The sequence below is a fragment of the Macrotis lagotis genome, chromosome 3, assembly GCF_037893015.1.
Source record: "Macrotis lagotis isolate mMagLag1 chromosome 3, bilby.v1.9.chrom.fasta, whole genome shotgun sequence".
NCBI classification, from domain to species: domain Eukaryota; kingdom Metazoa; phylum Chordata; class Mammalia; order Peramelemorphia; family Peramelidae; genus Macrotis; species Macrotis lagotis.
In genome coordinates this window covers 31,842,720-31,869,930 of record NC_133660.1, presented here as the reverse complement: position 1 = coordinate 31,869,930, position 27,211 = coordinate 31,842,720, and the positions used below count along the sequence as shown (strand labels likewise).

At 38.4% G+C, this 27,211-nt stretch overlaps 1 protein-coding gene across 3 annotated transcripts in view; it reads right to left on the bottom strand.

Annotated features, from left to right (window-relative positions):
• Positions 1-2,189: 2,189 nt before the first annotated feature.
• The window catches only part of LARP1B (La ribonucleoprotein 1B), an 86,933-nt gene continuing 61,911 nt past the window's right edge, over positions 2,190-27,211 (bottom strand). For 2 of the 3 annotated variants that reach the window (XM_074228387.1, XM_074228386.1), the window contains 8 exons: positions 22,745-22,868; positions 19,567-19,778; positions 17,839-17,945; positions 9,624-9,784; positions 8,830-8,974; positions 6,881-6,990; positions 5,268-5,395; positions 2,190-4,149 (listed from right to left, as the gene is read on the bottom strand). In XM_074228387.1, coding sequence (XP_074084488.1) covers positions 3,901-4,149; positions 5,268-5,395; positions 6,881-6,990; positions 8,830-8,974; positions 9,624-9,784; positions 17,839-17,945; positions 19,567-19,778; positions 22,745-22,868 — 1,236 coding nt within the window. In that variant the 3' untranslated portion in view covers positions 2,190-3,900. The remainder of the gene's footprint in view (positions 4,150-5,267; positions 5,396-6,880; positions 6,991-8,829; positions 8,975-9,623; positions 9,785-17,838; positions 17,946-19,566; positions 19,779-22,744; positions 22,869-27,211) is intronic. The other variant, XM_074228385.1, reaches the window with a different exon arrangement.

Sequence of the window (27,211 nt, the reverse complement as noted above, 5' to 3'; positions counted from 1 at the left end):
TCCTCCTGAAAGAGATCCAAAAAGAAGCCCCAGGAGTATTATAGCCAAGTTCCAGAATTCCCAAGACAAAGATAAAATATTATAAACAGCCAGAAGGACATAATTCAAATATCGTGGAGCTGCAGTCAGGATCACACAGCAACTACCATTAAAGGCTTGTAGGGCTTGGAATATAATATTCTGGAAGGCAAAAGAGCTCTGAATGCAACCAAGAACCAACTACCCTATCCTCTTCCAGGGGGAAAGATGGACTTTCAATGACACAGAGGAATTTCAAATGTTTCTGTTTGAAACGACCAGAGCTGAACAGAAAGTTTGACCTTCAAGTACAGGACTCAGGTGAAGCATAGAGAGTGGAAAAGGGTTAAGTTATGAGAGATTTAATGAAGATGAACTGCATGTATTCCTGCATGGAAAGATAACACTGATAATACTCATATGAGCTTTCTTATTTAATGGAGCAGTTAGACAAAGCTCTTATAGATGAGGCACAGGAGGGAGCTGAATTTGAAGATATAATATTGTAAAAATGGAGCCAATGGATGAAAGGGAAATGTACTGGGAGAAAGAGAAAGGAGAGGTAGAATAGGCTAAGAGATCTCATGTAAGAGATTTCTTGTAGCTTTTACAATGGTATGGAAGGGGTAAAGGTGAGGGGGAATGAGGGAACCTTCAATCTCATTGGAAATGACTCAGAGCAAACAGCATATGCTCAATAGCATATCGACATCTAGAAGCAAAAGGAGAGTAAGGGGGACAAGGAAGCATATCGACATCTAGAAGCCACCCCATGATGGACTTATGATAAAGAATGTGATCCCCTCGGAGACAGAGCTGATGGTATCAGAACACAGACTGAAACACATTTTTTTTTTCTCTTTCTTTTACTTTAGTTCATGAAGTTTTATAGTTTTGTGGGGGAGGGGTATTATGTTTACTCTTTAACAAGAATAGTAATGTGTAAATAAAGAAAACTGAAAAGTTTGAGGGTAATTCACCTGTAAATTCATGTGGATAAAGGTTCTATTTCAATTAATTTTTCTGAAATCAAATGAGCAACCATACCTTTAAAGGGAAACAAGAAAAGTGATTCTATGCATCTTCATTGTCCACAAGTGTCTCAAAAAGTTTAGAGCTAAAACTTAAGACAAAAACCCCAAGTTAAAATTTAAACATTGAAATAATGTGGCAAATTATATGATTTGTCAAACGTGTCAGGTTCTTCTGCTTTTTAATAGAGATTTAGCAGATGGTTAATAGGCAGCTACCAAGGGTATCCCTAAGTCAAAAAATTATTCCTCTATGGACATAAACAGATAATTTGCAAGAGGCATTGTTTGTTTTTTTAAACAGGTTGACATTACTTGTCCCAGGCAAATCCTGACCACAATAGATTTACAATAGAGTCAATATTGGACTTGGCTACATATATGGGGGGAGGGGGTGGGGGGGTCATTCTGGCAAATTTCCTAAGAGCTAATCTAATACCATGAGGAAGTGGGTTTACATAATTGTGTCACCTAACAAATATCTTCCATAGCTACGGACCTTTTCCAGGGAGTTCCTAAGGTCAAAACTATTTTCATAATAATAGAAAGAATTCCAATTTTTATACAGTAGAGATGAATACAACCTATATTTAATTTTTTTTTTCAAACCTCTCAGCATGGGCTCAAATTCCTAACCATTGTTTTGGGGTTTTTTTTTTTTAAGCTAGGTAATTATTAAGTGTCTGAGACCGGATTTGAACCCAGGTACTCCTGACTCCAAGGCTGGTGCTTTATCCACTGCAGAACCTAGCCTCCCCCATTGTTTTTTATAAAATGTGAATTTTATAAAATTTTGGCAAGTTATACCAGAATTCATATAAGCTAATTACCCTGAATTTTAATAATCAGTATTTTAAATCTTTTGTGCGCTTGCACATACACGTCTTTATGTATACAAATATTTTTATTTCAGGTTTTCACTGTTATTTCCATGCATAATCTCAGATTGTACATGGGTTTTTAAAGGTCTATTTACCACATGATGAATGGTACTGATTCCTTTAAATGTCAGTTCATTTTTCCTATTAAAATGAGGCCACTTCTCAAATTAATTGCAAACAATTTTGTTTCAAAGTTTTTTTTTAAAGTCAGAACTGCACATCTACTTCAAAGCAAAAATACATTCATAATTCTATTCAATGTGATTCAACCAACATTTATTAAGTGCCAGCTATGAACTAGGATCTGGGGGGTACAAAGATTTTAAAATGACAGTTCCTGCCCCTCAAGGAGCTTACATCCTACTAGGTGGCAGGGGAAAGAGGGAATTAAGCTAATCCACTAAAACTGCATGTTATCATCTAGTCATTTCCTGGTATAATTTGTTTACTGAATGGTTAAAAAAAAACAAGCTAAAGACAACCTCCCAACAATTTAAAGGCATCCAATTACAAAAACTAGCCCCCTGAACAGTAGCACCCTGAAAAATAATCTGTGCACATGGGACACTAAACTAATGAACATTCATGGAGAGAATCAATCACCCCCTTTTATTTACCCAAAGGGAGTGGCATGTTTCAGTGCTGTCTGACAAGAAAAGGATAAAATCCACACCCCATACGAAGACGATAAAGAATTCAGTGTTAGACATTCAGTTGCTTGTAAAACACCAAAATGTATTTGAATCAAACTGTTAAAATGTAAAAATGAATTTATCACAAAGTTGCCATTAAGACTTAACTCTTACAGAATGAAGTTATCCCCTTAACAAAAATTTTAAATTCCAGCTTTTTAAATAAATATACTCTTAACAGAAAAAAATTAAAAATCAATTCAGAATCAATTCAGAATGAGTGCTTTATTTTTAATTTCCCACAAAATAAACTGAAACTATCATTTACATCAGTTGAAATGGCAAAAAAAAAAAGAAAAAAGAAAAATTAAAAATCAATCTGCTATAACTCTCTTGTAAACACTTTATGAGCACAAAATAAGGATTAAAAGAAACAAAATGGAAAAACGAAATACCTCTTAAATTGAGGATAATCTGACTGTCGTATTACCCACCTGCAGATATATAAACAGCAGATGTATTTAAAGTAGTGCAAGATTTAATGAATTTAGGACAATACTCAAATCAGCCCTAACCTAGTTTTCAATCACTTGCTCAAGTTCATATATAAGAATCAATTTAAAAAGTAAATCTCTCCTAAAACTTAACCAGCAGATAGATGTCAACTTCATACCCAACACAACACTAACTATGGAGATCTTGAATATGAATTTCCCACCCCCACCCCAAAAAACACACACCAAAAAGCAAAACCCAGCACCCAAAGTGCATACACTTCAATGTAACTGCAGGTTCTCCCATGGACTGTCACTTGTGTAAAAAAAAAGGTTTCCTTTAATATTTATATATTTGGGAGTGAACATATTGCTTCAGATCCTCTTTCTGAATTTAAAATATACACACGTAATCTTCCTTTGTCTCTGATAAGTATAAATATTAGTTGATAATGGGGAAAATGGGTGAAGAAAGCTCTATGGCTGAGGTGAATAAAACAAACTCTATCTTCTTTAAGAAGCATGAGCTGAAATGTAAGGCATTCCAATTTTTGTTGTTGCATGTAGTAAGGGAATGCAGTTTTTGTAAACAATAGCTCTAAGACAGAAATACTGAAACCAAAAGACATTACTAGAGGATCTCTATTGAAGGTCCCCAAACCTATCCTATTTCAAATAGGGGAATATGTTTTGGAATTTCTCTTGTTAGGAGATGCTGACCTTTGTCTTCCCTTCCTTTGTTCCAACCCCCACAATCAAGCATGAAAACATTTTCCCCAAAGATCCTTGAAATAAAATACTGATGTAAAAGTTGATTTCAAGGGCAAACAGCTTTCACAAGAGTCTATTTCTCAGGTATCTCGCCGTCTGTTGATTCTGAGACAGCGCCGTTCTGGGGTAAATTGTCAATGGACTCCTGTGAAGCATTCCTTCGGGGAGAGTTTATTGGGACCTGAGGCTGGTGGGTAGCAGGAGGTTTGGCAGCATTGAGTGGCTTTGAAGAAGAATTAGATGGAGGTCTACGGCGACTACTTTCCTCACCAGTAGAAGCTGAAGAATGCCTTTTCCTCCCAAATTCCTCACTAATAGGAGGCTGTAAATGAACAAAAAAGGACATGGTTTAAGTAAGCAGAGATGTGGATTTTGGCAACTTAAAGTCAAAGAACCATGGTCTAGGGGCAAAAGGAATCTGATTTCCAAACTAGGATCTACTGTTTACTGGTCACTAGTTTATGGCCCTAACAAATTGCTTTGCCTTCTCAGGGTTCCTGACCTCTAAAATAATTAATGATCCAATGATTTGGGCTCAGGTTTTTCTTCAGGGGATCCTGGAATTTGGACTGTGAGATGAATATTTTGTTTTGGCTGAAGTTACACTATTGAAAAGAAGGCCTGGGTAGGAACCCAGGTTCAAATTAAACAGGAGTTGCCAGGACTACAGCCTTGCAAAAACATTGGCTGGCTAGGTAGCTGGAGAGAAATGGTTGTACCACCTCCCAGGGAAGAACACTTCCCATGGAAGATAGTTAAACAACTCCAGCTCAGCACCATTAAATCGAGTTGCAAAAAAAAAGGAGATCCAAAGGTCTGCCTCTTCTCTCCACTTCTTTCCAAATCTCTTGGAGCACGGGATGCCCTTGATACTTCCTGTCCCTTGATACTTCCTGTCCCTTTTCTCTCTTCAGTTTATCCCCATTACATTGTAGCCATGCCCCTGCTCTCCAGGCATGCCCACAAAGCTTTGGATAAGGACCCTTGCTCCCACATCATGGCTCAGAACATCAACACCTGTGGTTCAGACTTGGGAGTTCAAGTATCCTGGAGGACATTTAGAGAGTGCTCCAAAGGGTTAATGGATACCACAGCTCTCATTTCTAAACAAATTTGTGGGCTTCAATGCCCACAAGACAGACTTTGGGCTTTTGGAAGGACACAATGGGAAGGCCAGGATATTATGGAAACCCACAAAAGTGCCACCAATAAAACTTGAAAGCCATTAGCTTATACCTGCAAGAAGATTCAATTAAGATTAAAATTTAAAACATGTTTCCCAATTGGTGCTGAAAATATTACTGATATTAAGTAAAAACAAAACATGAACAACTGTTTTAGAACATTTTGTTTTATGATCCCATGCTGCCTCAACTGCTTTCATTCCACAACAAATCAAAATGCAATAAGAGATTACAGAAAAAGAATTTTAAAACTCACATCAACACGGAAGTCTTCTAACCTCTTAAAACTACAGAGGTATTCCTGAAGTTTTGGATCAATAGATTGAGTCTTTGATTGGGAGTATTTTAGATAAGCCCAAAACTTTTCTAGTCCATACAGTTGACCTGGTAACAAAATATTATACGCAAAATTATATTTGTGGTATACTAGACAAAACTCTATGATTAACATATTGAACATACTAATAACATTCTTAACAAAACCAAAAAAGTCCATGTGAAATCAAAGTGATCTATAGTCATATGAAAAATAGTTCTAAATCACTCCTTATTAGAGAAATGAAAATTAAAGCATCTCTGAGGTACCACTTCACACCTCTCAGAATGGTCAGTGTAACCAGAAAGGACAATGATCAATGTGGAAGGGATGTGGGAAATCTGGAACACTAATACATTGTTGGTGGAGCTGTGAACTCATCCAACCTTTCTAGAGAACTATTTGGAATTATGCCCAAAGAGAAACAAAAATGTGCATACCCTTTGATCCAACAATACCACTACTGGGTCTACCCTGAAGAGATGATGCAAAAGGGTAAAAACATTACTTGTACAAAAATGTTCATAGCTGCTGTTTGTGGTGACAAAGAATTGGAAATTGAGTGAATGTCCTTCAGTTGAGGAATGGCTTAACAAACTGTGGTATATGTATGTGATGGAACACTATTGTTCTATTAGAAACCAGGAGGGATGGGAATTCAGGGAAGCCTGGAAGGATTTGCATGAACTGATGCTGAGTGAGATGAGCAGAACCAGAAAAACACTGTACACTCTAACAGCAACATGGGAGCGATGATCAACCTTGATGGACTCACTCATTCCATCAATGCAACAATCAGGCACAATTCTGAGGTATCTGCGATGGAGAATACCATCTATATCCAGAGAAAGAATTGTGGAGTTTGAACAAAGACCAAAGACTATTACCTTTATTTTTAAAAAAGTTGTTATCTTATTATGTAATTTTGCTATCTCTTATACTTTATTTTTCTTCTTTAAGGATATGATTTCTCTCTCACCACATTCAACTTAGATCAATGTATACCATGGAAACAATGTAAAGACTAACAGACTGCTGGGGGAGGGGGGGCGGAGTGGGGCGGAGGAGGGACATGACAAGATTAGGAGGAAACTAAAATTCAAAATAAATAAAATAAATCTTTCCTTTTATTTTATTTTTTGCAAGGCAATGGGGTTAAGTGGCTTGACCAAGGCCACATAGCTAGGTAATTATTAAGTGTCTGAGGCCGGATTTGAATTCAGGTACTCCTGACTCCAGGGACCAAGCTCTATCCACTGCACCACCTAGCCGCCCCAGTAATAAACTCTTTCTTAAAAAAATAAAGTCCACGTGCTTCACTCAAGGTAAGATTTTAGCATCCCAACAAATGCCACTCTTCTGGCAGTAACTCATTTCCTAGCATCTCAGGAAGGGAGCACTTGAGAAAGACCTTTATGTGGCATCGCTATCATTTATCAAGCTTCACCTAAGAAGTTTACATATCCCGAAAAATTTAACTTTATATAATTGTCTCAATTTACTGCTAGGCTCAGACTTCAAATTTTAAACATGACAAAAATCAACTTTCATACCTGACTCATAATCTTTTTTGGTTTCTTCTTGGAAATCCTTGAAGATCTCTTGTCTGAATTTTTTTTCCAGTCCATAACTATAAAACCTGAACAGACATTCTAACCCATATCTGAAAAGGGATGAGGGAGATGAGAGATAAACAATCAATTGTTTTTCCCAATAATAATATAATCAATTCATTAACTACAACTAATGAAGGGGGGAGTAATAGAAATGATAATCCAAGTGAAAGATGATGCAGCTATTAAGCCTAGCTAATTTTGAAATGTACGTTTCTATACAAACTTTTTTTTTTGCATTTGTTCTCTATAGCTAAAACTTATTCCACGGTTTTCCCAGCGGTCATGTGGACAGCTCAAATACTCTCCTGTACTCCTCCAGATTAACAGTGACTGAAGGGAGGTCAAGGCCAAGAGTGAACAAGAATGAAGAAGGCATAAGTATTAATGAAGGGAATATGCAAGGCAATTATAGGCTACTAAATAACAATCTGAAGCTAGTTTCTAATTAGTTTTGTGTTTCATTTCTAACTGACCATTGCATTGAAATAAAAGGTGGGTGTGGCTGTCTCTTGATAAGGGTGCCTCCTCTTCTTCAAAAGGACTAAAAGTAAAATTCTGGTCTAGACTAATGTCTATATGCCAGTCTACACCACCCTTGCACATGCTACCCTGCATACCCTGTCATTGAGCTCCAATGGGCCCCTCCCATCCTTGAAAGGAAAGTGGGTTAAGTCATGCTTCTTCCCTAGGAAGACAAAGGGAAAGCTGACAACGGGTCCTGTCCATGACCTCTTAATGCAAGTGTCTAATTACAGAGCTAACTTTCTCACATTAGATGCTAAACTAAAGCTTCTGAATTCAAGCACAATTTTTATTTGGGTTTTGTCCTTCTCAAAGGCTGTCTCTGAGTAATATGAATGAATGCATCTGGTCAGTTATAACTACCATGTATCACTCTCATACAAATCTAGGTCACATTTGAGCTCCAGCACACAAGTCACTCATCGTGGCACCATTTTGGAAATGGTGTGAAGATGAATGAAATGAGGCAAAAGGATATTTCTGTTTGAGTCAGCGCATGAATCCCAAGCCCCAACATCACTGTCCACACGCTGGACATGTGAAGGTGCTAGTGTTTCAACTCTCTCCCTTTCCTAAAGATCAGCCAGGGGGCTTTGGTGGACCACTACCCAAGGAGTCACTGCTCCTACCTCAGGGCTCCCACCTTCAGCAGGGGCCCAGGGAATGGCTGATATCCGGAGAATACCAGGCAGGCTGGACTCTAGCTTATCCCTGTACATGTATCCTTTGTGGGAAGCCTGCATCCAGGAAAACTGAGGAATGGTGGGAGAACTAAGCAGGCCTAAATTAAGGCATTATTCTCCTCTCATCTCAGGTTAAATCTCAGGTAGTAAAGACAAGTGTGGGGTGGAGAGAAGGTAAAGAGCAGAGGCACAAAGACCTGCCACAACAAGTGGATTCCCTGTTGCCTGCTTCAGTTTCCTTGACTGCAAAGTGAGGATCAAAATAACCCTTGCCCCCCCCCCCAGGGTGGTTGAGAAGAACAGCATGCCAACACACTGCAGGCAGATCCCTGAGAAAGGCACATTACTCACTTTCTTCCCCCCCATACCCAGTGTAAAGATCTGAGGGCTTGAGCACCTGAGCTTCTTCCTATGGCTGCAGGAGGGGCAAAGAAAAGAACATCCAACTATTCAATCAGACATCATCTCAACTAACTACAAATGGATCTATGTGAGTTTTTCTAATAGGTTATACTAAAATGCTAGCTACTATTCCAAGAAGGCATCTGGGAATGAAGATGCTTCACTAAGGCCTCTTTAAGAATAATGTGAGTTTATTCAGGACATATCAGCATTCTTTGAAAAGTCATTTTCCACATGAAGAGAAAAATTCAAAACAACAATTTGTGGAGCTCATCTGACCTGTAGTTTTCTTTTGCATCGTCCCAAGCAAGTTGTCTAAATTCCTCGTACATTTTCTTATTGAAGTGGTCTCTGAGAAAAAAGGACCAGAAACGAAAGAGGGTATTCATTTCTTGGGACTGGCCAATTCCCAAGCGTTTTCTCTCTGGAAAAATTTGAATGATAAAATAAGTTTATATAAATATATATATATATAAAACCCATTAACTTAAATCAAGAAAATTAATATTTTTAATAATGGCTAAAACCATAAACAAACCTTAATCAATTGTTTCAAAACATTTTTATAAAAAAGGTTGTCTTATGTACTTCATAATTTTGCAAGGATATGATTTTTCTCTCAATATATTCAATTTTGATCAATTTATAGCATGTAAAGATTATCAGACTGCCTTCCATGGTGGGGAGGGGAAGGAGGGGAGAAAAATATGTAAAATTCAAAACATTACCAAAAAATGAAAAAAGCTGCTAAAATTTAAAAGCTTAGGAGTGATAAAAGGCTTATTTCATTAAAAAAAAAGTTTGTTACTTTCAAATGCTTTAAATATATAAAGATGATAAAACTTTCAAGATAAATAAAATCTTTTGCTACCCTCAAATAAAAAGTTCAAGATTTTTACAAAGACATACAATAGTTGTTATTAACTAATTATTAGTAACTGACCTCCAAGATCTAAGTGTTAACCTTCTATAATTTTAGTAAAAGAATTCTAATTTGTTAAAAATTTTTATATTGTTCTAAATGCTGAATTAATAGAAAAAAAAATAATTACAGACAACTAATGGAGCCTTACCATTTAGGCACCTTCGACGATATTTATGATAGACTTGTTGTGTAAAGCCATTTTCCTTCAAAAGTTCGTGAGAAGGATGCTGGAATTTTGGGAGAGAATGAGGAGTACATCCATAGCTTCCCACAAGTGGTGCACCTTCTGAAGGTGAAGCATTTGAACTACTGTTTGAAAATAAAAACAAAAAAAATTTCAAATTGGAATATCAATGTAAGAGGAGGATTTGGTTTCATCTTTCCCCCACAACAAGCTATACAAGGAAGTAAATAGTCAAAACCAAGTTGTGCTATTTTATGTTTTTATCACTGTTGGAATTTTTTTAAACTGGTCTTATTTAAAAAAAAATTTGCCATACTATTAAAAAATTATAACAGTTGAAACCTATTATATATAGTTATATATAAACAAAATAAAACCAGAAAGTAAAAGTTATAAATTCAAAAACTGAATGACCAAATAATTATATAAGTAATTTATTCTACCTTTCAGCTCCATCAATTTTTTTTTTAAAACTAGAAGAAATTTGTATTCAATTACTTACCTTTAAAACAGAGGAGTCAGTGACACCAAAGGGGAAAAACTAAAGTTATGGGGTCAAAGACAAAGCTAGAGGGATTAGTTTTCAAGAACAGTAAAGACATCCTCTTGAGAGGAGACTGGGATGAGCAAATAACAGCGCTCCAACTTCCAGCTCCATGGTGCTTCGCGAATTTTCACCTCCTGAGTTATTATTCTATAATTAACACATGCAATTGTGCATCTTTATTCCTTGCTCAAGCTTCCCGAAATGATATCACTGACAATGACATAAGCCTTGCCTGAAGATTAGCCTATGGATGACCTAGCTGAAAATGAATGCTATCACTGTCGCTTCTTACCAGTTACACATAACTATTCATAATTGCTATAAACAGCTTTTCACACAACTAATATATTTTTATCAGTAGAAAAGCTTGTTCATCAAAATGATTCTTTTTCAGTTTAAAATCTCTAATGGAAATTAGAAGCAACAGGCACTAGGAATGCTGTATGGGGAAGAGCCACTCAGCAGTTCTTCAAGACTTAACTAAATTTACTATCTGTAAGTTACTGGTGGTCTGACATATTAAGCATCAATGTAAATTAAATTTTATAGCACAAACTTGATCATCAGGGCAAAACTTAAGAGAAATCCTAGTGACATTAAGACCATTAATCAACCAGTAAGTATTAATTAAAAAATTCCTGCCCTTTTACAGTCACTTAGCACAGTCCCCCCACCCCATCCCCACTTAAATCCAGTTCATGAGCATGTGGCATCACCTCCCTGATATGTCTTCAAGAAAGGATGACAAACTCCCACACTACCAGCGTTTATGGTCAGATATCGTCCAGGTAGTGAAAATACAAAACTAAGAGCATCCTCCTCCTCATGGAGCATGCATTCAACCAAGGGCGACACATCATACAACAAATACAAATCAAGGCAAGGACACTAAGTGGGAGGGAGAAGGGTTGGTCCAAAGTTGCAAGGAGTCTCTGAAAGGGGACTTGAGGACAGCATTGTGCCCTGGACAACAGCCTGTGCAAGTCATGAGACAGGGGCAGTTAGAGCACAGGCTCTGGAGTCAGGAGGACCAGGGTTCAAATCCAGCCTCAGACACTTAATAATTGCCTCGTTGTGTGGCCTTGGGCAAAACACTTAACTCCGTTGCCTTGCCAAAAAAAAAAAAAAGTCATGAGACAGTGTGGGAGGCAAAGAATAGTTCTCACAATTTACTCTCAACATCAGTACTTTACTTTGGATTTAGAAAGCACAGAAAGATAAAGAACCCAACAGCTTAAGACAAAAAAATGAAATGAAGGCCCACTGGTGAATCAAATTCCTGGGAGACTTCTATATGGAAAAAATACATAACCTTAGCTCAAGTAAAGATCTATCAACCTGAGATATCTCAACTCAGCATTCCATCTACATCCTGCAGACTTTCTTGGAGGGTTCCAGAGCAGACAGATGTTACTTCCTTCAGCTGAATGACTGGAGAGTCACCAAAGAGACTCTCAGCAAGATTCTTCCTTTGAAAAAGTGCCCTGCAGGACAAATGCAGAAATCACATCCTACCTAAATTCCCCAAACAAGAAATTGACTAAAGTCATGCTCATAACTGGCCTTGATGGCACCATTCCAAGGTTCATGTAGAGGAGGTGTCCACCAGGATCATGCAGGAGGTACACCTGTCAGAGTAGGATTCAAATGCAGGTCATCTCTTGGCTTTCTGCCTCCATTCTAATCCCTACAGCTTCTCAATTTCCAAAGAATGCATATACAGTAAAGCCCAATATATCAACTAGACAGTCGATCCCTGTGTTAAACACAATGAACGGCAATAAAGCTCACAATTAATAAATCCTCTAGACACTGTCTTACCTCAAGTTCCCTTTCTAAAAGAGCCAAAGGGGCAAAATATAAACGTGAGTCAGGTGGACTGAAATACCTCATTTGAGATCCCCATTAACCATTCTTCCCCTGAACTCCCTCTATCTACCCCTCACTCCCCAAGACTAGGATATCTGGAGGGAGACAGAGAGAGAGAGAGAGAAGACTGAGCATGGGATGGCACTGGTTAAGGGCAGCTTCAAGTGAGGCTATGTCCTCTACCCACAGAGATGGGCACATTCTTTGCAATTCATAGTAGCAGAAAGTTCCATGAGCCACTGAGATTGATGTGCTCAGAGAGTCACAAGCCAGTATGTGCCAAAGGCAGACCCAAGTCTTGCTGGCTCTACTACTCCAAAATGCCTCTCCACATTTACAGACAAGACACTTAAATTGGGGAGTGCTCCACAGTGGCAAGATAATCTGGCTAAATCAATGTAATATTCATGGCAATGCACTATTAGGAAACCAATAAAAAAAAAACCTGCATTAATATCTGGAGTAATATCCTTGCATTGTCCAAAAAATCTGAGGTGCAGTCTGAGTGTGTGGAGTTCTGAGCTCAGTTCTTTGGATCACTGATTTCAGAGGTAAAAGCCAACTAAATCCAAAATCGACAAGTCTAAGCCCTTTTGCAAAGGATGGACAACATTCCTTACTCCAAGCATGTTCCTAGCTCAGGAAGAGACGGCATGTCCTAAAAGTCTTAGTGAAATCTGAAGTTTCCCCATGGCACTAAGACTTTTTGTGGACACTACCCTGCATTTGAGATTAAAGCAAAAGTATGTAAGACATGCAAGGCAGATTCAGGAAAGAAGTCATTATGTAACTCACCACACGCAGACTTAATTCATATTCAGTGAATTACTATTAGAATAGGTAAACCTTAGTTTCTCTACTGAGTCCCACATCCCACAAAGAAAAGAGAAAATCCCTACCCAAATGAGCAACTAGCTGTGCCATCTTAGACATCCTCCCAATGTAGCCAGAATCTAGAAGGCTGGGTTATAAATGGGGGGGGGGGGGGGGGGGTCAGGGGTTGGTTAGACCACACCCATACCAACTCACTCATTTCCCTTAAAAAGTTTTGAAAAGCAAATTTCAATATAATTGGTTTCTTTTACAATCCTAAGGTTTCACTGGTTACATTTAAAAATACTGCTCAAGGGGCGGCTAGGTGGCGCAGTGGATAAAGCACCGGCCCTGGAGTCAGGAGTACCTGGGTTCAAATCTGGTCTCAGACACTTAGTAAGTACCTAGCTGTGTGGCTTTGGGCAAGCCACTTAACCCCATTTGCCTTGCAAAAAAAAACCTAAACAAAAAAAAAAAAAATACTGTTCAAGGAGGACTTCAACAGACTGTAAAGAGGGTTCAGGACACAAACAAGGTACAAGACCCCTGAAAACTCAATGATTTCTAATGATCCAACATGTAAAATCTACAATTCTCAGATGCTATGTTTGACCTGCTTTGAGAAACTGTAATATGAATGTACTATCAATTAACAATGCATTTTCTTATTGTTTTGTTCATATAGCCATACATATGTGCATGTGTATATATATATATACATATACATACATATACACATATATAAATCAGGATTACTGAGAGAGAAATGTTAGAAAACATCTTTTTTTCTTTAATTATGAGAATACTGTTATATGGGATGGTTCTCCAGGACAGGGATGGGTAGGAATATGAAAAGAAATGCAGATAGTGCAAAAGCAGACAAATAAAAATGTATTTTAAAAATATATGAAATAATATCACTAAGCCCAATGAGAAAAAAGAAAAAAGGATCAAAGACGTACAAAAATATTTTATAGTAGCTTTTTTAGTGGAGGTAAATGGAAATCAAGGTGATGCCCATTAATTGTGGAAATGGCTGAACCAATTGTGATATATGATTGTGATGGAATACTATTTGTTTTGTAAGAAATGATCCACACATGGTAAATCTGGGAGACTAATACATTGGTGGTGGAGCTGTGAACTCATTCAACCTTTCTGGAGAGCAATTTGGGATTATGCCCAAAGGGGAATAAAAATGTGCATACCCTTTGACCCAGCAATACTACTACTGGGTCTATACCCTGAAGAGATGATTAAAAAAAGGTTAAATCATCACTTGTACAAAAATATTTATAGCAGCCCTGTTTGTGGTGGCAAAAAATTGGAAATTAAGTGAATGTCCTTCAATTGAGGAAATGGCTTAACAAACTGTCGTTTATGTATGTGATGGAACACTATTGTTCTATTAGAAACCAGGAGGGATGGGAATTCAGGGAAGCCTGGAGGGATTTGCATGAACTGATGCTGAGTGAGATGAGCAGAACCAGAAAAACACTGTACACCCTAACAGCAATATTGGGGGGGGGGGGGAGAGAATGATCAACCTTGATGAATTTGCTCATTCCACCAGTGCAACAACCAGGGACAATTTTGAGCTATCTGCAATGGAGAATACCATCTGTATCCGGAAAGAATTATGGACTTTGAACAAAGACCAAAGACTATTACTGTCAAATTAGGGGGAAAAAAGCATTATGTTATAATGTAATTTTACTATCTCATGCTTTTTATTTCTTCCCTAAGGATATGATTTCTCTGTCATCACATTCAACTGAGATCAATGTATAACATGGAACCAATGTAAAGACTAACAGAATGTTTTCTGTGGGGGGTGGGGGGAGGGAAGCAAGAATGGGGGAAAAATTGTATAACTCAAAATAAATAAAATCTTTCTTTAAACAAAAAAAAAGAAAAGAAAAAGAAATGATCCACAGGATGGTTTCCAAAAAGCCTGGGAAGATTTACATGAACTGATGCAGAGTGAAGTAAGCAGATCCAAGAGAACATACACAGAAACAGCAATATTGCATGATGAAAAACTATGAACAACTTGGCTATTCACAACATAATGATCCAAGAAAATTCTGAAGGTCATATGATGAAAAATGCTTTCCATCTTCAGAGAAAGACTAGATGGATTTTGAATGTAGATCGAAGCATACTTTTTAAAAAAATTTTTTCTTTTATTATCCTTGACTTTTTTGATCTTTTTTGGGTAATATGGCTAATAGAGAGATAATTTACATGACTGCAAATATCAAATTTGTTGCCACATCAATGATGAGGGTGGAGAGGGAAAGAGAATTTGCAACTCAAATTTTTTTAAATATGTTAAAAATCTGTTGAAAAATAAAATTAAATGTAAAAAAAAAAACTGTGAAAACACTGTTAATCACATTATTTGATTTTTAAAGACTAGAGAGTGAAGTATTCTTTACTAGTATATTCTAGAACATACAGATTCTAGGAATCATCCAGAGTGCCAAACTCCAAAAGAATACAAAGATGCATCTTCTCAGTGATCAGTCTTCCAATGGGAAAAACTGCTAAAGCATCTGAAAAAGTGTCTGATAGTTACCAGCTAATTCAACCGCTCAGCAAGCATTATAAAGCTCTGCTCCAAGCTGGGCTAGATGTGTACACCTGTGTGCACAAAATCAGTAAGAGGCGATTTCATGGAGAAGGGGAAGCTCTTGGCAGCAATGAGCCCAGAAAGGTCAACACGTAGGCCTGGAGGAAAGCAGGAATCACCAGGAGAGAAATCATCATGGATTGGGTGCTACAATGTCCAGGGGGAAGTAGCAAGAGGGTCAGTTTGTTCACTACATGCTAGGAGTGGTGCATAGTTTGGAGTCAGGAGAAGGTTCAGAAGAGAAGGGCTTTAAAAGACAGGTGTGTGAGTGTGTCCTGTCCTAGAAGATAACAAGGAAAAGCTTACTGGAGTTCTCTGAGTGGAGACATGGGTGATATGGTCAGTCTTGTGCTTAGGAACATGGCTTATAAAGGGAAGAGAGGATCAAGGCACGATCCCTATTATCAAGGATTTATAAATGCCTACTATAACTACACTGGGCACTGTCTAGGAGCTGAGTATATGAAGTGACAAGTCATGCTGGTCCACTGCAAGTAGGTGTGTGTGACCTATGAGGGAGCAGGTGAGTCCTTTCACCAACAATAGCTTAGTTGGGAAAAGCTAGGGAGGTAGAGATAGAGAACTGAAACCCAGGAAAAAGAAGGGCTTTTTTTTCATCTTTGTTTTCTAAGGGTGGATGCATATTTGAAGGGAGTAAGGAAGGAGGCAGGAGATAGGGCTTTTCTAGTGGAGGTTGGGGTGGGGGTGGGGAAGGGGCAGAGTTGTCCACACACCTGCTGGAGGTGGACTCTAAGAGATCTGCAAAGTTGGCTCCCCTCTCTTGGGAAGTCTTCAAGCAAAGGTTAGATGGCGGCTTTGGGGGCCATTATTTGGGAAATCCCTTTTTTGTGTGTGGACTGGACTGCTGAGGTCCTTTGGAACTCTCCCATGCTGTACTTCCTCCCAGGTCCAAACCATCCTTCACATAGCTGCCAAACAAGCCTTTTCAATAAACTGCTAGAGGTTTTGATTGCCTCCAAAAGAGAATGCAACAGGCTTGACCTGTAAACACCTCACAACCTGGCCTTCTCTTCTACAATCGAGCTCCAATGGCCTCCCTGGCCTGCACCAATCCATCTCCAGACTCTGGGTTAAACATATTTGGTGTCTATTCCTTAAGATCCCCAGGCTGCCGACCAAAATTCCTCCCTGAGAGGAGGAACTATTTCCTTCTCTGTCCCTGTGTCCCCAATACTTCATTAAGCAGGTTGATTAATTCAATCTCCAAACCTACAGAAAAGTTCTCAGGACATACTCAAGGCTGAACTGAACTCAACAGGGTTTCTCATGTCACCAACATGCATCTGCCTCGGAGTCGCTGCTGAAAACTGGGAGAGCTCAAAGAACCAGGTCCCTAAGCCAAAATGGCAGCAGGAAGTTGCAAGGCTTCCTCATGAGAGGGAATACGTGGCATATGATGGGATGCAAGAAATGGAAAACATCAACAAAAACTAGTAAAACAACTAAAATCAAAAAAGGAAGGCCTCGTTATCAAACACTACAAAATCTTTTTTACATGAAAGCTAATGAACCCTTAATTTTATACACAAACTAAGTACAACTGTACATCTTATAATGGTGGTAGTGACAAAAAAGCAATCCCTCATACCTCACCCTCAATTGACCTATAATTAAAACCCTCACTAGAGTAGCATCAGGAACTGGAAGAGACCTTGATTGGGTCCCCACAAACCCCTTTTCCAAGACTCCTGATCAGCAGGTAGTCAAGCCAGCTTCCACTTGAAAGACCTCACTTCTGAATCTCCTTTTGTCCCGGGAGTCTCTCAAAACTAACCACAGACTCAGGGACAATCAGTTCATCTAGAAATGAAGACTATCCTGATTTATGTTCAAATGATCCCTCTGCAAAGAGAATCTTTGTTTTGAACAACATGCAAATAAAGATTAAAGATTAGTGTCATTTTTAGGAAAATTTGTTTCCACTTAAGAGAAGGAAGATTTTAAGTTCTAAAATTCATATTATCATATTTACCATCCATTTCTACTTTTTGTCCTTTGTTCCCCTTCTCATAATTCTTCTTTTTCCATTCTCTAGGTTCTTGTATTCTAGAAACATTTCTCATTCATTCATCAAATATTCACTGAATGCCTCCTAGCTGCTGGGGAAGGGAGGAGTTCAGGAGGCAGGGAGGGAGGGAAAGGAAGGTGTACTGAGAAAGAGAAAATAGTCTTGGCCCTCTTGGGGCGGCTGCCGTCTGAATTTTCAAATGCCTCTAAAAATCTCAATAGCTTTTTTTCCATGAACAACTTTGCAATCAAGAACAACAGAAGATCCAGTCGCTTAGAGTAGCTACCTGACGGAGGACGTTCTTGGCCTGTGATCTCTGGAGTCCATTACCCAACCAACATGACACTCTAGAGGGGGGTTTGTACTATGCCGTGTTTTTCTCTTTCTTGGAATCTAAAAGAAAAGAAGTCAAACATTGCAATTACTTTTCAGTAGTGTGAACTTAACAAGTAAATTAAAACCCTCTGGGAGTAAACCAGCTAAAACATTTTCATACTATGGATAACACATTGTGAAATCATATGAAGTCACAAAACTCAACCCTCTCTCTCTCTCTCTCTCTCTCTCTCTCTCTCTCTCTCTCTCTCTCTTTCTCTCTCTCTCTCTCTTACGCACGCACACACACACACACAAACACACACACACCACACACACACACACTACAAGTCTCCTAACTTCACGAGTTTTGTAAGTAGTTAAACTACCTACAGGACATAAGTGAGAAGACATAATTTCACTATATCCTCCTTAACTTCACTCCACAAATTCAAAGTCATTTCATTATCATAAAAAGAATCATTCATCACTAAGGTTTTTATGAACTCCTTAATCTTGAAGATCCTTTGAAGGTGGCAATTTTAAATGAACTGAAGAATGGTATTTTTGAGAGGAGACCATTAATATCTATGCCCAGTTTCATATGACAAGGATATCCTTGAAGGAAATCATAAGAAGGGATGTTTGCAAACGACTTCCTAAAAAAAACTTTCAGGTGAACAAAACTAATTAAAAGCTAAAGAAAAGTAAGACTCTGCAGTGTTAATTTTATTTTTTTCATTATAAAAAAGAATGACTTGGTAGGTCACTGGGGTAATAAGTCTTCTCCAACAAGGCATTCCCCTAAGGTTCTTTAACATGTGCAACTACAAAGATAAGTCTCAACTTCAGGACTGTTGAAATAGAGTTATCAAGCTTGTGAGTCCACAAGCATTTGCAACTGTCTCAGACAATGCCCTGCCAGAGTCCAAAGGGAAGAGGAATAGGCTAAAAGAAGTGAATCAAGTTCCAGAAATCCAAAGGACAGCTCAAGTGAGAGCCTTCTATTAATCAACATATGTAAACAGAAACAAATGGATGGGTTCAAACTACAATACAGAGCTGGATGAGGCATTCAATTAGGTGATCAGTATCAAGTATATCGGACAGATAATGCAGATAGAGAAGAAATTCGGCTAAGAGTTGTGGAAAATTAAACTATACAACCAGGGAGCTCAATCTCAATCCAAGGAAAAAAAACAAAAAACTCCATCCTCTCATCACTGGCATAAAAGCAGGAAACACCACAATCTCTGAAGAATGTAAATTATAGATGATCTAAATCACAATGGAGTGTAGATGGCAAGTTTTAGTAGAAAGAATTATTACCAACCTAGATTTGAAAAATCAAAACCATGAGAAGGGAGTCAGAGAAATGTGTGATCAGGGAAAAATGGAGTCAAGTCTATGAAAGTGAGGTATAACCAAAAAGGAAGATAGTCCCAGGGTTGCCCTGGTACCCAAAAAATGTTAAAAAAAAAAAAAAAAAAAAAAGCAATTCAGTAACCATTTTCAGTTCAGCAGATAGATGTCACAGACAAGAATCTCACGAGTTTGGAAGGGAGACATGGGTTAGAAGAAATGTCGGCATCAGTGAGGTCACAGATGCATTCAAGTATGTGTTTCTTATACTCTAAAATAAGTTAGAAAAATCTGTAGAAACTTTTAAAACTGCAACTTATTTCATTTTTCACTTTACCTTCACATCAATGGCTTTCGGTTCCTTCACAACGGGATAAAATCTCGGAGTTTTATTTGGATCTTGTAGTCTGGGCGTACGGGGTGTTTTGGGTGTTCTTGCAGGATGAACTCTTGGAGATTCTGGAACTGCTGTTGGCAAGGAACGAGCCATTGTTGTTGAAGACACTTCTGAAATACCAAATAATTTATGAGCCAGTTCATCAGTCAAATCTGTAAAATAGGAAGACAATTAAAATGTTAGCAAAACCCCAAAATTTCCATTTTGATACTCATTCATTCTTTATTGAATAGACAATTTTGTAAATCCTTATCCTGAAAAATCTTAATATGATGAGGCATTATGATGCCACAGAGTTGATGCCAGAAAATATAAAGACTATTAACCCCTCACAAATCACGTTCACATTCTTTTAGGAATGTTAGCAGTGTTCAAAGCAGGGTCCATAAACCTTCAATGGAATACAGAATGGTCCCCTAGGGGTAAATCTATCAACAATTAAGGGAAAAGGGCTAATATTTCACCCTCCCTCCAAAAGTAAATCATGGGACTTGTCTACAAAACTATATTACCCCCTTTTTATCTGTCTAATCCCTCAAAATTGCCCTCTCCTTCCATCCCCTCCCACAGCAGGACTCTCATAGCTATGACATGCACCCAAATCCTCCCCTACTGTTTCAGAGGTCAGTCCCTTGGGAAGCATTGTGACCCAGGCACACAGCAGCAGCTTGATATTATTAGCAAAATAATTCCTCCTTCCACCTCCCACTGTCAATATGTTTAAATATAAAAACTGAACAGTCTGAGATTATAATTTACAAGAATGACATTTAGAAAAAAGAGGAAATCTATTAGCTGAATTTCAGAATGGTTACTATACTTCCCTGTGAAGCAAAGGAGCACAACACTTAAGTATTAACCTTGGCATTAGGAAGACTTGTGTTCAAATTCTGCCTCTGGTACCTCCTGGCTAGGTCTCTTCTGAGCAACACTTGGCAGAAGTTCTCATCTCTACCAGAGTCCCTATTCGGGCCAACTGTGACTCAGCAAGCAAAATCCAACAATGGTTTTGTGACTCTAGCATGTTCAGCTATGACAGCTGTTCAAATCAAGTTGAAAAATCAATGCACCTTAGAATCAGGCCTTCAAATCCCACTGCATAAATATCAAACCAACAGTTTCCAAAATGATGAAGCCTATTTAATCATACCACTCTCACTTAAAATCTTAGAGCAAAGCTCTAAAGCTAAAATGTTATCATCTCATCACTACTCACCCCAGAGATAGAGGACTTTAAGGGCACAAGTACATTGTCACAGCCATCCTTCAGAAAAACAGGAGGGCAGTGAGAGGTGCTGTTGGTGCCAGACCTTGTTCCACTGCTCCACAAATATTGGCTTGATGAATCCATTAGCCTGTGGAGGTCCTGGAGAGAAGGCTCACCATTCTATTCCTCTGTGGGTACTTAGTACCTAATAGATCCACCTTCAATAGTGGGTGGAATGAATGAATTATTTTCACAACAAATGCTCAGCTGCTACTGCCTTGGATTCAGACTGGAAAATGCCTTCCATTGGCTGCCTTCTCATTTCTTCCCTCCCTCTCTTCACACTTTTGGGTCCTATAAATTCTCTAATGTGAATGAGACTAAGCAGAAAACGTGACCTTGGGGTGGCTAGGTGGTGCAGTGGATAAAGCACTGGCCCTGGAGTCAAGAGTACCTGGGTTCAAATCCGGTCTCAGACACTTAATAATTACCTAGCTGTGTGGCCTTGGGCAAGCCACTTAACCCCATTTGCCTTGCAAAAAAAAAAAAAACAACCTAAAAAGAAAAAAGAAAACGTGACCTTTACAGAATGTCAAACCACCTCACTTGACAGAAAAGAAACTTAACATGCAGGGAGATGAAAAGACTTGCACCAAGTCCCACAGACAGACCACAATGGGTACATCAGATCTCCTGGTCTGTTCATCTTTTCAAGAACCTGAGCTGTCTTTGCATTCCACTGAGGTCTAGATGGCATCCATAATGGAATAACAGGTAGGACAGAGAACTATTATTCTACATAAAGGGTTACTGATACACTGAGGAAGGAGAAAAAAAAAATTATGACAAGGGACCATTAAGTCAGTCCCTAATTTCCAGAGCCCTCTCTTTCTGTGATCTTGTCCTGCTACTGCTGCAAAGTAATAAGGGTCAAAAGACCATAAAAATCACTTATCTAAAGATCATTGAGGTCAAAAGACATCATTTAACACATGAGGAAAATGAGAGCTCCAGAGTTAAATGACTTGCCCCAGGCAAGTGGCAGAGCTAAGGACAGGGCCCAGGGCCTCTGACTCTGAATGTCCCACACTCTCTGCCTCCAGCTGGCTCATCTCTGCCTATTCATTCAGGGCATCCTCTCCTCTGCACCAAAACCTGCTCTCAGGAATTGTTATCAACAATGCATTATCAATAAATGATAACTTTCCCAGGGATCTGTGCCACAAACAAAAAGAATGACTAGCTATCAATTTTTACATGTGAAGAAGACAATACAAATGATTCCTTCAATAGAAACACATCTCTTACACCCTGGAAGTCACACTATATAGACAACCACATCCTTTACTGACTTGTAGTGAGTGAGCACAAAAAAATGGATGTAATGACCTAGAGTCAGGAAGTCCTGAAGTTTCAATTCAGCTTCAGGCACTTATAATTGTGTGCAAGCCACTGAATCTTTGCCTGCCTCAGTTTCCTCATCTGTAAAATGGGGATCCTAGCAGTACCCACCTTGCAGGATTGCTGTGAGGATCAATGAAATAATAGTTGTAAAGTGCTTAGCACAGATTCAATTCATGCTTATTCCCTTCCCTGCCATTCCCCTTATATGGTTACAGTAAGTTGCCCCAGGTGTTCCAACAGAGGGAGAACCTGGGCATTCAGATACCTGTTTGTTCATTAAACACATCAGTAAAATCAGAGATCCTCTGCATCTATGTGATTTCTGATTTGTATTTATAAATAACTGCACTCTGCAGGCTGAGTTGCTGAATTATATACCATATTAAAAGATATAACTTTGGTCTAAACTACATCTAGATATTAAAATGTTGATCTAAGACCAAGATAAACAGAGGGAACATCTCATTAAAGTGATTTAAAGTGTGGAGAAAAAACAAATTTACATACCTTGCTGAGACTGCGAAGGTCCTACAGGAACGTCTAGATTTGGCTCAAAGGGAGGTTCAGGTGCTAGATTCTCAAATTGCTCTTTACTAATTAGATTTAGCTTCTTAAAGTTTTCAACTTCTTGCTGAATTAGAATAAGGAAGCTAAATTACTACTAAATTGGATAATAAACTCATAAAAGACAATTTGTATACCAACTTCAAAAAATGAAATCTATTAACAGGGACAAGACATAATTACAATATTCACAACAAATTCAACAGAACTGGCCATTAAGATAACTATATTTTGAATAATACTGCACATAGCTAAATAAGTTACCTCAAACAATGACGTGCTTTGCTGCCCACATCTTCCACACATTTTAAAAAAGAGGAGACATCAGCCAGAGACCAGCCCCTGTTAAGCATGAGACTGTCCTGGGGACTGTGGAAAAGATGAAGCAGGAAAAGGCACAGTCCCTTCCAGCTTTACAAAGATGCACACATGAGAAGCTCACAAGAAAAAACTTGAAGTGCTGAAGTGCCAAGCAGTAGGACAGATAATAAACACAGAGGCAGTCTATAAAGGCCAACACAATTTGGCAAAGAAGAAAGGGTATTCTTGAAGAGTGGGAGGAGGCCCCACTGATTCATCTTCTACCCGAGGGGGCAAATTCCCACTCATCACTCCCCTTGACTGTCTCTTCTCCACGGGAACTCACATGATAGAAGAACCTTCCACAGAATCGATGAACCCTTTTTTAGACAGCTAACAAAATGAAGCCTAGTGCAGTGACTTGTCCACTAGAACCCATACTCTATTGTTAACCAACATATCTACCCCAAATCTCTTCACCTGACATTCTTTCCAACTTCTGGGTGCCCTCTAAGAGACGCTGCATCTCTGACTCCCTTCTGCAGGTGTGACTGGGTGCTTCTTTATTCAGGTACACCAATATAAACAGCAAGAGAATCCCGCCTTTGCAGCTCTCACTCGGCATTCTACATTTCCAAGCCCTTGGTGTTGTGATCCATTTGATTCACAACGTCTCTCTCCATCCTAACCTCAGAGACACAATGATGTTTCCTCTGTCGGTCTGGCCTCCTCCTGCACCTTCAATCTCCCTTCACTGCACACAAGGATAACTACAATACTTACTGACTCAACGACTGACTTTTGTCAATGAATCCATTCTTCATCCTTACTATACTGATCATTGATAAACCCATTCTTCCTCCAAGCTCTCTTGCCCTCTCAGTTCTCCCAGGCCATCAGTGTTGCTCTGGTCTCCATCAAGACCTTAAACCCGAGCATGTCTGCTCTCATTTTCTAGCTCTTCGCACCCTCATCCTGTCACCAAACCTTAAACCTGGGTTACTCCCATCATCCACATTCTCCACCCCTGCTTTGGCATTGCTGAACACTAAAGGGAGTCCTCATATTCACTAAAAGGGTGATGATCTTCTCAACCTCCGCTTTCAGTTACACACAAACCCTTTTCCTCTACCCTCTCAATCAGAGACAAAAGACAAACCTCTTTTCTCTCAATCAACCCTAGTCCCTCTCTCTCATGCATTCCTCTACTGTCTCTCTCAGCAGAAGACCTGATACATTATACTGACAAAATAAGAGGACATCCACCCTGAGTCTTCTCATCTAGTTGCCTCATCTTTGAAAAACTCTTCTGTTCTCCCCAATCCCTCTTCCTTTCCTACCCTAAGGAAGGGCTACTCTTTCTCCTAGCCAAGGCCCATTTGTGGGGAACCTATCCCTTCCATGATGGATCTTCTCTCATTTTTCCATTTTTCCTCCTCACTGGTTCCTTCCTTACTATCTAAAACAGTCCCCAACATTTCCATTCTTAAAGCACTACGCTAGTGATCTAAATTTGTTACTTCCCTTTTCTCAACTAGCACTCACTTCCCAATTTCTTGCTATATGCTTTCAACACCCCATAGCTCACAAAATTGCTCCTTCCAACCTCTTAATGGATAAATCTAGTGGCTTTCCTTCAATCCTTAGCTTTCATCTTCACCATCTCTGCTAACTCTTCCTATTGGAATCATCCCCCTCTACTGTCCAACCTCAGCCTCCTTCCCTGGTCTATCACTGAACTTTGACCCCTAAGGACCTAGTCCTGACTGCTCTTCTCTTTTCTCTCTATACTCTCTTGATCTCAACTCTCAGGAGCATAGAATTTCTTAAGGGAAAATTTGACAAATATTCAGGAGAAATGAGGTAAACACTAAAAATCAATTAATAGAAGAAATTTAGTAAGATCTAATTTTTTACTTTTTAAATGTGAAATGGGTAAGTTAAAAAGGTTTGGGATGAGCTGAATATGAGTGATTCTAAAAAAAATGGAGGGATGTGGAAAAAAGGGAGTGATTATCTTAAACAAATGAGGGATAAAAGGATAAATTGATTCAAAAGAAGCTAGTGGGGGGAGGAGTGAATAGCTACTGTAACCTTTCTCTCATCAAAATCAGGTTAAAGAGGGGCAGCTAGGTGGCACACTAGATAGAGCACCAGCCCTGGAATCAGGAGGACCCGAGTTCAAATAAGAACACAAGACACTTGATAATTACTTGACTGTCCAATGTTGGGCAAGTTGCTTAACCCCTTGTTTTGCAAAAAACAAACAAAAAAGATCAGATTAAAGATATATCTCTAGAAGGGTTCAAGAGTCTTCTAAATTCCAAAAGAAATAAGAAGGCATGGGGATAAAGTGGGTGGAGTAGATGACTTCTGGAGGGATAGGTAGGTTAAGGAATAGGAGGGCAAGGTAGAAGGGAGAAGTAAAAGTGGAGGGGTAGGGCAAATAGTCTGGGAAGGACAGTGAGGAAAATAGGAAGAAGAAAAAATACACAAGTGCTTGTGGATTAGAATGTGAATTTACCCATAATAAAAACAGCAGAGTAAAAATCTGAATTTAATATGTTGCTTTCAGGAAACACAAAAATGTGATACTCAAAAATTAAGTAAAAGGGCAGAAATAGAATTTAATATGTAAAAAAAGCAGGGATAGTAATCATGGTTCTCAAAGTTTAAAGTTAAAATAGATTTAATCAAAAGTGAAAAATAAAGCAACTACATTATGTGTCATCAATATTATTCAATATTATTTTAGACTCTTTGAAATACCTAGACAGTTTAATAATATCCCTGGGCAACAGACACAGGAACAATAGGAATATAAACACCTTGTAAACAAATAAACTCAGATCCAAATAATTGAGTATTAATTGTTCATGGTTAGATAGCTAAATTTCACATTTTTTTTACCTAAGATCTATTTACTCAATGTCATCCCAATTAAATTACTAAAAAATTATTTTACTGAGTTAGGAAAAAATAACAAAGTTCATTTAGAAGGACAAAAAAGGAACTTCAAAGAAACCAAGGGAAAATATTTAAAGAAAGGAGATTCAGCAGTATCAGACCTTAAACTATAATATAAAACTAAAGCATTGTTTGAAGTGTAAAAAGGATAATTTATTTTAGATTAAATTTTTTTTTTATAAATAAAACAGCCAAGAATCAAAGGAATGCAAAAAGTTGGGGGAAAATATTCATACACAATCTCTCAGATAGGATGTGATTGAGATGGAATATTGCTATGGTATAGGAAATGATGAGCTGGATTTGGAAAAACATGGAAAGACCTATGAAGGAAGATGCTCTTCATCTTCAGAAAAACAGAGGACAGGAAGAGATAAGCATAGCACACTCTTACATATATGTGCACGAATGTATAAATGCAGATATGTAGCATTTATAGATCTCTACATACATATATGTACAGACACACACACACACACACACACATACATACATACATATACCTTCTTGTAGGATGGTGGGAAGAAGGAAGGGGGAAAAATAAAATTAAAAGTAGACAACAGAAAAGAAAACCAACAAAGCAGCAAAGGAATGCTGGGCAGCTTTGAAAACAATGTGCAGTATTGATGAAGGTTTTCTTGAAATGGAAATTCGTTTTATATTGAATCCTCTCTGATGGTCTGCTGAATAAATAACTATTTTTCCTTCTCTCATTTTGTATTTAAGTTTAAAATCTTAAAAATTTTGCAAATAAAATTTTTAAAACTCCTTTTGTTTTTTTATTTTATTTGTAAATTTTTTAAATTTAAACTCAGGAGATCTAATTATCTTCTCTATGAAGATGATGCCCAATCTGTATCACATACCCCAATCCCTTTTCTAAACTCCAATCCTGTTACCAAATGTCTGCTGGGCATATCCACTTGAATGTTCCCAGACATTTCAAACTCAAATCAGAACTCACTCCAAATCATTCTTCCCCCCCTCCCAAATGTTCTCCAAAATTATGTATTTATTTTAGCATCTCTTCTGTTCATTCACAACCATAGATGCTTTCTACTCCTCTCTCCAAACTCTTGTAACTTCCAGGTATTTACAGCTGCATCTTCACAATGCTTCTCCTCTCTCCTGATCAATTGCTCT